The sequence below is a fragment of the Microtus oregoni genome, unplaced genomic scaffold, assembly GCF_018167655.1.
Source record: "Microtus oregoni isolate MIOR12 unplaced genomic scaffold, Mior012 000016F_ref0000370, whole genome shotgun sequence".
Lineage (NCBI taxonomy): Eukaryota > Metazoa > Chordata > Mammalia > Rodentia > Cricetidae > Microtus > Microtus oregoni.
Genome location: NW_024543075.1, coordinates 2,784,405 through 2,799,112, shown reverse-complemented (window position 1 = coordinate 2,799,112; position 14,708 = coordinate 2,784,405). Strand labels below are relative to the sequence as shown.

Here is a 14,708-nt window from a genome sequence, read left to right as displayed (position 1 = left end):
CTTTGGTGCACAAGCCTTTGATAACTCTAGTCTCTAGAAGTCCTGCCAAGCCCTGCGGGACTCCTCGGATTTCAGAGAACACTGGGCACATGTTTACTAGCCTTCCAGCAATCCTTGATACTGCTCAGTACCATAGTCCCCCACACGCCTCCCACTGAGACAATTACAGCCAATGTCCAGCAGGAGAAGGATGCCAGGACAACCCCAAAGGGTGACAAAGGTCACACTTTCCTATATCCTGCATCTTCTGGTGTGGGGAAGGGACTCCAAGACGACAGGGTTACTGATTCCAAAGCGAATCCCCGCCCTACCAGTAAGGACTCACGAATTCCTACTCTCGGTAGCTGGGCTCACCCCTTTTCTCCCGAGACCCAACCTTCACACTAATGCTTGCACGGTGACTGCAGCCCATGACCAGGGGTTTCTGATGAACCCAAAGACCCCAGGCAGGCAGGCTTCAGCACTGGCTTGATTAAAAAAGGAGAAGGCTGCTTCTGGCAGAAGCCCAGGCAGGAGGAAGGCTGCCCACAGACCCAGAAAACAGTTGAAGGACTGACTGTTGAGATGGGAATGTATGGAGCCCTAGATACCCTTATGGGGCTCATTCCGTTTTCTCTGGGGACAGGCTGGTTTCCTGGCAAAGTATAGCAGGTGTTGGCCTGGCCACCTCTGAAAATGATTCAACACAGGCCCTGCCCCAGAATTTTAGGCCTGTCCCAGTCTCCAGCCAAGGCCACATCCGGCCGCTGACTACTGCCTGAGGTCCCAGAACCTGCCAGTTCTAGGCCAGACTCATCTTGCCCACAAGGCTGAACAGCAAGCCAGAGCCTTGGGAGTCCCCTCTGTGGGCTGGCCTAGCCCTGAAAGCCAAACCTAGGCTCTAGCCCCACCCCACCCCAGGCCAGCTTGACCCTGAATGAGCCCTCAGAAGCACTGTGTCTCCAGTCTCAGGCCCCATTTTGGAAGCGTACAGAGCACACCAACACAGAGAAAGAGGCCCAAAACAACTGTATTTGTATACCAACTTTGGCTCCCAGCTGCTTAGCCCAAAACGAACACAGCAGAGGCCAGCCAAAACCAGTCAGCCATCCTTCCTCTGCCCCAGGCTAAGGCATGCTTTCCAGGGTGGGTGAGGTCAGGCCCCAGGTAACACCCCAGGTTCATAGCTTTTGCTTCTGTCCTCTTGCTCCTTCCTGCTGGTCTTCAGGCCTCTGTCAGGCCAGGATTCAGACAGTGGGGCAGTGGAGCCTGGTCATCCCCAGGCTGGGTGAGGGACCTGGGTCAGGTAAGGTTTCTAGGAGGGATCCTAAGACCCGTTTGCCTACTTTGGAATGCCGCCCGCCCGTCCACAGAAAACGGAAGCAGGACAAGGCAAGCTACCAAACCAGTAGGGGCCTTTCAAGGCAGCCTGTATACTGGGTGGGCCTTGGCCTTCTTCAGACAGGCAGAGGATAGCATTCTGAACCCAGGGACAGAACCACAGAACAGAACAGCTGGACCAGTGCCAGCCAGGCCTCCCAAGGGCCCGGCAATGCCAGGCGAGTGTGAGTGTGTGTGTGAGCGGGGCAGGTAGAAAGGTGGGGCTGGCTGGCTTCCTCTACTGGACTCTGATCCGTTTCCCTGCCGGTGGGCAAGGGGCAAGCTAGAGTGTGGCAGCCTTGGCAAAGCCCACCCTATTGTTGTCTCTGTCAAACACAGTGTAGTAGGTGCCAATGAAGACATCGCCTAGGATCCAGAGAGGCCCACTGGGAGGGGGGATGTCCATGCCCATGAAGCCACTCAGGCAGATCGTCTTTCCACCCTGCGACACCTGCAAGGCCAGAATGGTCACATCATCACGTGGCTCTCACCTCACCCAAGGTATCCCAGATTCACACTGCCACCCGCACCCACTCACCTTGAGTATGTACTTGTTTGGGGACAGTTCATAGTTTTTGCCTCCTAGCTTCAGGGTGACAGAGGGCAGGCTGGATACCTTCTCACAAGGAATCATGTACTGAGAGACACAAAGACAACGTGTCCTGAGGGTCTGGCTTCTGGACCCCGCCTCTGCCTGCCGGGCCAGCCCACACAGACTCGTGGCTTACCTCGCCCTGGATAAGAGGTACTGCTCCAATGGCCTTCTGCAGTTCCTTCACCTCGTCCACAGGCCCCACCAGAAGGGACGTCCCTGTGTCCACAATAGCCTCACAGCCTCCCTTGCACAGTGTCAGGCCATTGGCCACATCCAACCTATAGGGCAAGAGTCATCTGTCACCTCACCCTGACACAGTGAGTCTGGGGCACAGCTTGTCTAGTCCAGCCCTGGAGACATGGGCTTCTTTACTGTCAGGACCAACCAACTCACGCAGGACCCTGAATGGTCCAGGGTTACAAAATGAGAAGACTCAAATGGCAAAGTAGCACAAATGGCTGGTAGGGCCCCCAGCTTCCCACATGCCACCCCTACATAACATTTCCAATCCCAGCCACACCCATGACTCACTGATCCATGTGCACCTGCCAGTAGGCCCTGCGGGTGACATTCAGGTAGGACAGCTCCCCCTCGTAGTACTTTGAGTCAATGCCGCCAATCATCAGTTCCCCTCCAGGTTGCCCGCTGGGATCCCTGGGAAGAGAAGGATCAGTCAGTCTCCACTCATTAGACAGGAGGGTCAGCCGGGCGGTGGTGGCACACACCTTTAATCCCAGCACTTGGGAGGCAGAGGCAGGCGGATCTCTGTGAGTTCGAGACCAGCCTGGTCTACAAGAGCTAGTTCCAGGACAGGCTCCAAAACCAGAGAAACCCTGTCTTGAAAAAAACCAAAAAAAAAAAAAAAAAAGGCCTGTACTAGACAGGAGGGTCATCAGAGAGCCAGAGAACAGGGGTTAAGAAACAGGGGCTGTGGAACAGAGCCAGGAAGGGGTTAAGTGGGGCAACCAAGGAGGGCATCCCGGGGGGAGAGACCTGGGGAGCTGTTGAGTACAGCTGGACCTGCTCTGTGCCTAGACTTGAGTTTCTCTACTTTATAAAGCATCATTCTTAGCCTGCGTTATTATGCTGAGTGTGAAGTAGCAATAAGAATGACTCACATCTTACACAAACAAATCCCCACCATCCATCCGGCAGCACACCAGGAAACAAACTGATAAACAACAATCGAGACGATCAGATCCTAGCTCCAACAGACTCCAGCTTATCAGTCACACCAGATGGAAACCCCTCACCTGGGACTCCAAAGAGGCCACCCAAGGCAGAAATGCAGCAGGTATACCACGAGCCTGATCCAGGAATACTATCATGGCAAAAGACCCCTGATTCTGTCCCCAGGTTGTAGGCTCAAATAGATTCTCTTGCCTCTGAACTCAGTGTACTTCCAAAGTGACCCTGAAAAGGGCCTGCTGCCAAAACCTACAACTGGCATCTCTGTCTGTGATTCAGAAGACTTCTTATGCGGTTTTCCCTACATTCTTCCTGGTGTTTGTATCAACTCTACCTTCAGCTGCTATGCAGCCTCTCTGGGCTCTGCAGCCTCTGGAATGCTTTCTTAGCTGTTTTGTACCTGAACATACAGGCAGTATTGTGTGAGCTGTTAGTGTTTGTAATTACGATCGAAATAAAAGTGGCTGGAGAGATGGCTCCGTGGTTAAAAGAGCTTACTGCTCTTGCAGAGGACTGAATTTACTCCCCAGCACCCAAATCAGGAAGTTCCCAAACAGCTGTAAAGCACCTGGGAATCCCAACACCCTCTTCTGGCCTCCAGTGGCAACTGCACTCACGTGCAAATACTCCCACCCAGAAACACAGCAATGCAAAGACCAGGAGTAAAAACCTGAGATCCCAGCGGCTGGCTATCAAGCAAAACTGGGATTACCAGTCAAACTGCAGTAAATAAAACCTATTTAGATTGTGAATTTACTGCTATTCAATAAATTCTAATACTGCGGAAAGACACAGCACGTCCATCTACATTTCCAACACGATGCATTCATGGCGCCCTGCCTGCCTGGAGTACAGTCAGCTGAGGGCTCAGATCCTAAGCACAATTCATGTTTTCTGCCATGCTGCCCTGTTGAGCATCCTTGATTTCATAGGGATGGGAAGGTCCAGAGGAAAGAGGAAGGTGGAGCCATTCACCCCAGGGTGGGGCATTCAGCCTAGACTCACTTACACTGCTGGGTACAGCTGGCCCTTCCCTGCACGATTGCTGGCTGGGTGGCCAAAGCCAAGGCTAGAGTCAGGCTGGAGCTCAAGGCCAGGGATGCTCTTCTGCCTGGCAAAACTCAAGGCAGGCTTCTAGGAAGCCAGAGCCATAGCTCTGAGAGGTTAAGCTGGCTCCATCCATGGCCACAGCACTTGCTGTCAAGGAATTCTCCGCACCCACTCTCAGCTTCCCCTCCAAATCCTTCTCTTGACTCCCCACCTTTGTCTCATGGAAACGCCCATAGCAATGCCCTCAAGTGGAACACAGGGAGTGTGGCATGTAGCTGCAGTGCTGAATGTCAGCAGTAAGTATGAGCTTGTCACCTCGAAGCTAAGGGGCAGAGGACTTCGAGTGTCATGCCTGGCCAGGATCATCCTGGGGCACGATCACCTAAAACTGAAGGAAAACTTTCATTTTGGGATCTGCCATCCTGCCAGGCCTTCCTAACCGGGCTCTTTGCCTTCTTCAGGGCCTATGCTATACTCAGAGGCCCTGAGCCTCACCCTGCTCTCCTGCCCCAGACTCCACCCTGCCTGGCTTTTGCTTGTCATCACCTCTGAAATCCCAGATGGAAACATGATGGGTCCTGGCCCTGCCTCTCCCCTCCTCATCCAAGTTCCACCCACACACCGGGTCACAGAGCCACAGCCCCTCACTCTGCTGGTTTCACACCTGCTTGCTCAGCAGTCACACCTGTGGGTCACCAATCTGGGACCTGGCTGGTAGAGTAAGCGCCCTGGGGCCTAAGCTATAGCTACCACATCCTTTCCAACTTGCTGAGCCTGGGGGCTCCTCCTAGAAAACAAAGTCCAGCAAGAGAGGTTATTTTGAGATCCTACAGTTGAGCCTTGGGACTTACAGGCAGGTGGTATTTGAAGACCACTCGGTCACCTCATCGTGCGCCATGGGCCCGGGAAAGGGCCACTATTGAAAAGTAAAACAGAGGTCTCACATCTGTGTGACCTGGTCAACATTTTCAGACAGTGTCTCTGCATGTAGTCCTAGAGCACATGATGCAGTCCTGGTTGTCCTCGAACTCAGAGACCTCCAGCCCCTTTCTCTTGAGTGTGGGGATTAAAGGCATGTGCCACTAGGCCCAGCCTGGTCGACTTCTGGGCCCCCTCCTGCACTAGGAAAACAGAGCCCAGGGGTCCAATGACCCTGTCCATTCACCCATGCCCCTTGCCTCTAACGAGTCACTTTGCTGAGCTGAGTAAGGGGCAAAAGTAGACAGAGAAAAGCAAAATTAGAAGATTCTAGGCTGGACAGTTCCAGTGACCCACAGTCAGGAGCAAGGGGTCAGGCCTGGAAAGAGCATGGAGTAGACAGTGGGCATTTGGAGGTTACCCTAGCTGAGGCAAGCAAGTCAGCCAGCACAGAAAAAGGAGGGTGTGATCAACAGCAGCAGCTCAGAGCAGGAGGCCACCTACTTACACCTTGTCTACTACACCCAGGAGCCCCATGTACCCAGCTGTCCATCTTATCTGAAGTTCCTGAAGCAAGCTGTTAGACAGGCCTGCAGGAGGGAAGAAACTGATGGTGGAGGGTCCTTGCAAGGTCGTGTGTGTGTGTGTGTGTGTGTGTGTGTGTGTGTGTGTGTATCATTTGTACTGTGGGGAGATCTCTGCTAACAGGAAGGTCTGCCACTCTCAGTGTGTAACCAGAGCTCTCTGTCCTCCCTCCCGCCACTTCTGCCTCTGCCCCAGCGAAGGCTCCAGAGTTGTGTCATATCAGGGCTCATACCCATGTCTCTCCTAGCAACCAGAAGACCAAGCGGAGACCACATCTGCTCCCACCAGTCTCAGGACTCTAGTCATAGGAGGAAGACCCCAACAGCCAAGACTCTGACCCAGGCCACCAGCATCTCCTGGCTGAAGCCCCTGGCATATGGCCTTCTCTTCCAGGCAGATAATAGTAACTCCTGCATGCCAGACACCCTCAGGTCTGATGTCATGACCAAGCCCGCAGCATAGACTCTAGTTCCAGCTATATCCCTCCCCCTGGAGCTGAGCCCAGGGGAAGGTGAGAACCACGCCTCGCCTGCTGCACCTGTTCAGGTAGAAGGAGAAGATGTTCTTGTCCACCAGCTTCTGTTGCATCAGATTGTCAAAGACTGGAAGCACATTGTTGACAGAGATACGAGGGTATGCCATGCCCAAGATGCCATCAAACTTGGCTGCGATGAATGTGATTCCAGGCTGCTTGGTGGCTTCCCCAAAGATCTGTTTCTCCACCTTGAGACCTCCTGGTTGCTCAGACTTACACGGCACCTGCAGGCCAGAATACAGGTTTCAGCTGACATTCCCTCTCAGGACAGCCAAGAAAGCAGAGAGGGCAGACACACAGAGAGGACAAAATATTGCCACACAACTGGAGACAAGGACATGGAATCAAAAAAACAACACAAAACAACAACAACAAAAACTATAGCTCTCTGAGGGACTTACGAGGTCTTTGTGCTAGGCAGAGATGAGAAGAGGGAGCAGAGAGACAGAGATGCACCATTTCAGCTCCCACCTCGCCAACACCCCTCCATGTCTATATCCACCAGGACAGAGTTGTATTTGTCTTGGACTTGGGGATGAGCCTGCAAGCCTGAGCAGCTGCGTAAGCCACAGCAACTGCCACCCTGAAGCCACACTCCCATCCGCCCACCCTACCAAGCTGAGGCTGCCGACAGAACTAGATCAGGAAATGGAAAGAGTTGCTGCCGAGGACATGTCAGAAGGACGTAATGCGGGCGGTCGACATCCTGTGTGCTGAGGGGCCCCTGAGAAATATCACCAGGAGCCCTCTACATTCGGGGAAAGGGCAGAGCTCTGATCTCATAGGAACAAGGTGTCGCTCTCCAGACAAAGACCAGGTGAACAGAATGCCTGCTGGACTCCCAGCCCCAAAAGGGCCCAGTTGGGATTTGAAGTTTCCTGCCCTCTGACCCCTACAACCCTGCTGTCCTGATGCTAACTCATGAGTGGTGAACAGCCTCTCCTCGAGGAAGAAGGCTTGGCCTACACGATCCCCCTACAAACAGACAAAGAGCCCATCCCAGACGCACTCTCCTAGCTCCTTCATAGCATTCATTCTGGCGCGAACAGTGTTTTCCAACCCATCTCAGCCTCGACAAGTTTCAGGGACCCTTTCTATCTCCAGGCCTGGCCCCTTGGCCTAGACCTTCTGGTGGCTGCCAGGCGGTGGTGGCACATGCCTTTAATCCCACCACTCGGGAGGCAGAGGCAGGTGGAACTCTCCTAATTTGACACAAGCTTGGTCTACAGAGCAAGTTCTAGAACAGCCAGGGCTATACAGAGAAACCCTGCCTCGAAAAACAAAAAATAAAAAGACTAAAGTATCCAGAACAGTCCTCCTCAGCCAGAGCCCCCAACCCCAGTAACAAGCAGCAGATCTGCCCATGGCTTGCTGGTCAGGCCAGGGTTTGTCAGCAGCTGCTCAGGGCTGTAGTCCTCACTAGCCAACGCCGCACGCCCCAGCTCTGTCTCTCCCACTCACTCCTGGCTATCCCTCCAGTTTACATACAATAAGGTCGCCTGCTCCCATGTCCTGCCCATTTCCTTTCCAAGCATGCTGGGCTCTCCTGCCCCAGGGCCTTTCTCAAGTGGCATCCTAATCTAACAGGTCTGCCTCTGTTCCCTACCACCCAACACAGCCACCTAAATTCAGCAGCCCTCTCTCCTCAGCTGGAGGCGCTCCCAAGATGAACCCCTTGCCACAACAGGGCCTCTGAAGTCTGGGACAGGCTGCAGGAACTCACCGACACAGTGTCCTGACTCAGGTACCCTGAGAGGCTACCTGAGCCGTAGTGGATGTCAAAGGAGGTGCCGTTCTTCACAAAGGTGCTGGATTTGCCACTGTTGTACTTGTGATGAATCCCTGCAGGGAGGGGGGCAGGGCCGTTAATCTGCTTGCCACCACCATAGTATCTGGCCTCCCTGGGGTGCTGTGGGGCCAAAAGCCTCTGACCATGACCTATGCCTACATACTGAGGACCCCGTGGGCCATGGGCTGTGATCCTGGCCTTACAGGTGGCCCAGCACTCAGCTTGCTCCATCCTTGACCAGACCGGGTAAGTGGGTACCTCAGGGCCAAGCCGGAGAGCAGGGGCTTTTGGATGTAGTGGACAGGTGGAAAAACACTGCCCAGGAGGTGATCTGGATCTAAGTATTTGCAAATCCCAAGCCCAACCCGCCTCCCATAGCCTCCCAGAAAGGTTGGACTTCAAAGAGACGGGGCTGAATCCCAGCTCTCCAGAGAAATGGAAGCCAATACCAGTTGCTCAGGGGCCCCCACAATAGGGCCTCTGTCATCCTGGTTGTTCCAAAGGCCACTGAGCATGGCGGATAGTATAAGACAGCAGAGCCAGGCACCTTAGGGTGTGCCTTTAGTCTTTCCTCTAGATCCTTGGCAGGGTGCTGGGACAGAGGACCTCAGGGAGACTCACAGCAGGCTATGTCCAGCAGCTTGCAATGAATGGAGGGGACCCACAGGTTAGAGGAGCCGGTATCGAAGACGACTGTGAAACACTGTGGGGGGGTCCCGATGCCGATCTCGCCATAGTACTGGGCCTAGGGGAGGAACAATGTTCAGAAGTGTGAGAAGATTACCTGAGAGGGCTTCTGGCTGTCTAGGAAACCAAGCCTAAAAGGCCCAGGCTGAGGCAGGGAGCACCCTGGGGTGGAGACCTCGGCTAGCACATCTATCTCTACCTGCTGGACCATGAAGGGACGGGAGCTTAACAAAGAATAGATTCTAGAAGGGTGGACCTGAGACCCCAGTACTGAACTCCAAACATCTGGGTCCCTTTACCTAATGTGACACTAATGGTCAGGTGGGCTTGGCCCTCCACAAGCCCAGTGATGCCTAAAACCAGCCAGGAGGACCCTTCTGCTGTTTGAGAGGCCTTAGTCCTGAGACTGTCCTGTGGAATCAATGGTGAGATGGGTACCCTTGAAGGCACTGGTACTGGCCTCAACTTGGTCACTGCTTCATAGAGAAGTCTGGCCTTAGTTTCCCATTTATTCAGAGACAGCAGGGACCTCCAGGGCTGCCAACTCCAGGGACTAGGCAGACACAAGAGTTCCCAAATCCCTCTTAGGGAAAAACTAGTTGTTAACTACTGGCTATGGGTCACCCATACTCTGTCTGCCCCAGAAGTGTATATAAGGCCCAGGGTCCAACTCCACTTAACTCCAGGCAGCATCGGAAAACCAAGAGAAGTAACAGGGGAGAGAGCATTGCTTAGCAAACTGTACTTTGTGTGCATGCGTGTGTGTATATAGGAACTAGCCAGCTGGACCTAGACACACAGACCTTCCACCTTCCTCATGTTTCCTGTCACTGCCACAGCTCAGGACAGACAAGAGAGAGAGGGCACTGCCAATTCGGCCCAGTGGGCCACAAAGCCCAGGGCTGCACAGCCACCCTGGGCTTATACGATTTGGAGGCAGGGGCATAAGAGATGCCAGGTTCTGGCCCAGAGCCTTCCACAGAGCTGGGACTTGCAGAATGTTTTCCCTTCAAAGACAGTGGGCCGCTGAGCCAGATCTGTAATCTCAACTGCTCAGAAGGCCAAGATAAGAGATTCCAAGTTCAAGGCTAGCTTGGGCAATTATCTCAAAATACAAGAGAGGTGGGTACAGAGGGCAGTGGCAGAGCAATTGCCCACCATGTACAAGGCCCTAATCAGTTCAATTCCCAGGAAGGGGGTGGGGCCTAAAAAAAGCAAGGAGGAGGTAGATTCTGGGGAGGATGACAAAGTGATGGTACTGGGACAGGGGATCAGCCTAGGCCTGGGACACACACACACACACACACACACACAGGTTCCAACAAGTTACAACTAAATAGGTCCAGTAACTGCTCCCCCAGCCCTAGGGCAGGCTCAGGCCAGACAGGGTTTGACACCACGGGATGGTCCTGAGAGTTCTGAGCTAGAAAGCCAGCTCTGAACTGAAAAGTCAGTGTTTGAGACTGAATGTGGGGTTGGGAAGGGCATGACTGGGGATGTAGCTCAATGACCAAGCACTGGCCCATCCTGCATGGGAACCTAGTCTCAGGAGTACGCACACAAAACAAAGGAAAAACCTCAAGACCCAGGAAGAACCTTCTGCAGGGACCAAGCAAGGCCACCCTAACCTACCCTTTAGCCTGACCAGGCCCCTGTCAAGGTGGGAGGAGCAAGGGTTGCAGGGTGGCAGGAATGAAGAGCTGTTGGGCAAGGAATGGCACGGCTGAACCTGCAAGCCCACCTCGCCGACTAAGTGCTCTGATCCCAGGGAGCTAGTCCCTTCCACATTCACCCCTCAAATCAAGACCCCCAAATACCACCCTACTCACATCCAGGTAGTTTTTGAGTATCTCTGACACTGGTTCCTTGGTCTCAGCAGGTGACTCCATGGAGTACTTGGTTATGGGACCCTTAAGGATCAGGTCTTCCACAGAGCCGCCCACCTCGGTCATGGCCCGACGGAGAGACGTGAACTTGTGCAGGGGGATTCTGTCAAGATGGGACAGGAGTGTGTTAGGGCACAGCTTTGACTGCTGTCCTCCCACCTCCCACCCAAGGATACTCCGGGCGAGGCTAGGGCAGGCCTCTTAGTGCAGAATGACTCCCCACCACCATGTTCCTCGGTGCTTCTAGCAAAATATGTCCACTGAGATGACACCGTGTATCTCAAACTGGCCACGACATTTAACAAACGCCTGTCCCAAAGCCACAGGCCCAGTGGCCCACCCCATCACCATCACAGACTCCTCAATTCACCATCACAGGCTCCAGCCTGCCCCGCTCCCCACATTCAAGCACAGGCTAGTATGCCCAGCCCTTCCCTTCACCAACCACATCCCCGTCAGGTGGTTCTCACTTCAGAGGCAAACAACACACATACTTGTCCCCAGTCCTCTCTGTCAGCCTACTTTAGTCTTTCCTGGGTTAGTGGCTAGTGGGCTGTGTTTAGGGTGTAGCCAGGCACTTGTGCCCTGTGCCCTGTGCCCTGGAGAACCCAACCCTGCAGGAGGAGAAGGCGGTGACACAGTTGCATCCAAAGCAAGGTGCACACAGGGCTCCAGGACTAAACCACTGAACTTGGTGGCCCTTAGTGACATCTGTTGCCACGTGAACTCCACAAAGATGTGCCCCCTACGCCAGGCTTGCAGTGACAGTATCATCCTGGCCTCCCTTGGGGGTTCTTGTCAGTTAGGAGCTTGCTAACTGGCCCTGCTACCCTTCATAAGGCCCAGCACCCTAACCCAGGTACACCTACATGTCCTACCACCACACAGACTCGTGGTCCACACATGTTCCTTGTAGTCCTGCTGCAGCCCAATAATAGGGAATTCTCCCATTAGACAGCAAAGTGAGGTGTTCTGACCGGTCCTCCAGGTCACCTCTCCACCCCCAGTTTGCTCCTGGGGAGCTGGCCTGAGTCTGCAATCACTTGGTGAACCTTCCCTGCCCGGGGAATTTGTATTCAAGGTCACAGCTGGCCTTTCCTGGCACACTGAGGGAGTGCTCTTGAGAGATAGGAGGAGTCTTGCCTAAGAGTGGTGAACCGGAAGAAGCCAGGCTTCTGGCCTGGGAGTGGGTTGGGGGCACACATCCTGCAGAGGCCAAGAAACATGCCAACAGCCCAAGGTCCTGAGGATCATAAGAGTGGCTTTGATTCTGGTGCCTAGTCCCTGGGAGTCTGGAGTTCCTTCACTGGCAATGCCACCTCTCCTCAGAGAAGACCGGCCTGAGGGTAGGGAGGGCAAGGCCAGGGCAGGATCAAGCCCAGGCCACTCCCTACAATGGCTCCACTGAGGCTACCCACCCCCAGCTAGCAGCCTACAGGCTGTACTTCTTCCCACCCAGCCCTGGTGCCCAGCCGGCTGAGCCAGCTCTGCCCCAGCCGCCTGTGGCCTCATCCACCTGCCACAATAGGACTCCATCACAGAGTGGGAAGAAGCTGGCCACCACAAAGACCCCATCTAGCACAAAGGCTGAGTCCAAAGGCCTGAGAGGCGCCTTATGGTACTGACCTCAGACCCAAGGTATTTGAACTGAGCCACTCCATTCCTCCTCTCTCTGGGGACTTGTGCGACTTAGGAGGGAGGAGGAGAGATTCACCACCCAGGACCAGTGGAAACATTTTTGAGTAAACTTCTGCTCAGTAAACACCAGTGCACAGCTGTCAAACAGGGTCCCTTAAAAGAAAAGCTCTGCCCAGGTTCTGGGGGACACGAGCAGACTGGGTATTTCGACTTCCACAGCTGAGTTGGTAGTCACCACAATCCCACCCATGGTGGAGCACTGCTCCTCGGAACCCCCCCGCCCCCCGTGCTGGGGAGGTTAGAGCCATACTCATTTGTGGCCACCCTACTGTCTCCTCCCGTCCGACCACAGGAGTAAAGGGGGACCCAGGAGACCCCTGCATTCTAAGTCTCTCGCCCCACAGTCTGCAGGGCTCTGTGGAAGGCCGCGCTGAGAGCACAGGTGCATTCTAGCACCCGCTGGAGCACGAGCGAATCCGGAGGACGGGCCCCACATCACCGGAACAGGCCGGGTCCTCACCTGATAAGTGCGGAGGCGGACGCGGCCAGGAGGCCGAGGGCGAGCAGCAAGAAGCCGGGGGTCTGCATGGTAGCGGTGGCCCGGCAAGAGCGAAGCTGTATGATAAAGGTCGCGCGCTTATAGCCGGGATGACGCCGCAGTCCCGTGAAGTCAGCTGACCGCTTGTTTGCCCCCGAACCGGTCACGTGGGACGCGGGCGCGGGGCGGGACGACCCGGGAACCGCCTACAACACCTCCCGGGCGCAGGCGTGCGCTGCTCCCGGCTTGCGTACTGCCAATCTGGAGCGCGCCCGCAGACTTTCCCGGGACCAGAGAATTCCTGGATACTGATCACGTGGGAGAAGGAAGACCGCACCCGTCCTTGTCCCGGAAGCGTCCGTGGGGGGAGCCCCACCCTCGGCGCTGTCCCTCCCCCCCCCCCCCACCTGTCTTCTTGCAGAACTGAGATTCTCATTACCTAGATGATGGGCCCTGACCCTCTGCTGGACACCAGCTTAAACCCAAGCTTCTTACCTCCTGTGTTCTTTCCCTGGAGCCTTTCTGGACCCGCATCCTCCGTTCTCTTTAAAGGTCTACTGCCTACTCACCTCCCCAGAGCGATGCCCCTCTTCCTCGGGCTAGAACACCTAGCATGCAGATCCAGAATGTAGCACACTGTCCTGGGACCATGCATCTAGTAATATAAGGGTCCAGGATCTGTGAGTTTGCAGAGAAGGCAGGTGAAGGGAGTGCACAGGGAGAAGAGGCCAGGATTGTGATTACACTTTGGGTCTTCATGAACTCACTCCTTAACGCCCTGCTTGGTGCCAGCAATTGAATTAGGTGCTGTTGGAGAGAGCCGGGGTTCATCTCTCCATCATGGGGAGTTCACAGCCTGGAGAGGCATTTAAGGAGAATGTCCTCTCTGAGAGGTAATGTCCAAGCAAGGACGGGAACACTGAGGACCTTTGCAAGGGTCTGATCCAGGAAGCTCTTTCGGGCATGCTCTGCCCGTACAGTTCATATGTCCCACTCTATGAGCTGTTCCTGTTCCCGGGTTCAGGGCTGCAATTCTCATCGGTTCCGGCACCAAGTTGGGCGCTTGACCTCTGTCAAGACTCCCCACTCAGGGTCAGTGTTAGGCCACAGTGTGTGAGCGCAGCCTGGACCCTGCCTCCAGTCAGCACTCCAAACATTACCTAACCTTGGATGTGAGGCAAGAGCTTAAGGCAGCTAGCTATCTCTGGGTCTAAGACCATCCTCTGGTATCTGAGAGACTGGACCTGGCCTGGAGTTATCACTTGCTTTCTAGGATGCTATATAGAGATAACTGCTGGACCATGGGTGGGCAAGGTAAACGGTCCTCTGGGGCACCATGCTGGGGCCCCTAGCCCTGCCCCAGATAGTGCTGCAGGGTGCTCAGGTCCAATATAGACGTCTATGAAATTACCAGGCTGCTGAAGGGAACGGACAGTGTGTGTCAGCATGACTAGAGGCAGGGCACAGCAGTCAGTTGTGCTCACAGGCCAGAGCAGCTGTGGTCAGTAGGGATGCAGGCCTTATCTGGTGCATAGCCTGAGGGGGATGAGGAGGCAGGTAGGGGAAGCCAGCCTAGATATCCAGTCTGTGCAGCTACGGGGTAAAGTGTCCATAGGGTCACCCCCACCCCACACCCTCTGCAGCTCATTCTCTGCAAGGAGTACTAGCTGCCTCTGTCCCTGAGTTTTCCCATACCTGGTACATGGTAGGAGTCCTGCAGTCTCTGTGTGTGAATCTGGATGCACCTGCTCCTACAGTTGCTAGCCCATAGGACCTGGGAGGCTCAAAGGTGGAGGCTGAGGTGTGTGTCTTCTGATCTCCTCTTAACTCACAGAGCTCAGGGGTGGGCCACAGCTTCTAGAACTCCTGAGTTCCTCCCCTCACCCTGATACTGGAGTACCCCCTCCTGCTCTGTCTGTCTCAGGCTCCCAGGCTCTCTG

The 14,708-nt window shown here is 54.7% G+C and overlaps 1 protein-coding gene across 1 annotated transcript; it reads right to left on the bottom strand.

Annotated features, from left to right (window-relative positions):
* Positions 1 to 991: 991 nt before the first annotated feature.
* On the bottom strand, positions 992 to 12,914 carry Ctsd (cathepsin D). Its single transcript, XM_041667123.1, has 9 exons — positions 12,751 to 12,914; positions 10,536 to 10,695; positions 8,641 to 8,764; positions 7,954 to 8,072; positions 6,234 to 6,454; positions 2,486 to 2,608; positions 2,088 to 2,232; positions 1,898 to 1,996; positions 992 to 1,810 (listed from the first exon to the last, which is right to left on the bottom strand). The coding sequence occupies exons 1-9, from the start codon at positions 12,816 to 12,818 to the stop codon at positions 1,643 to 1,645; spliced, it is 1,227 nt and encodes a 408-aa protein (XP_041523057.1). The 5' UTR covers positions 12,819 to 12,914; the 3' UTR covers positions 992 to 1,642.
* Positions 12,915 to 14,708: the final 1,794 nt, after the last annotated feature.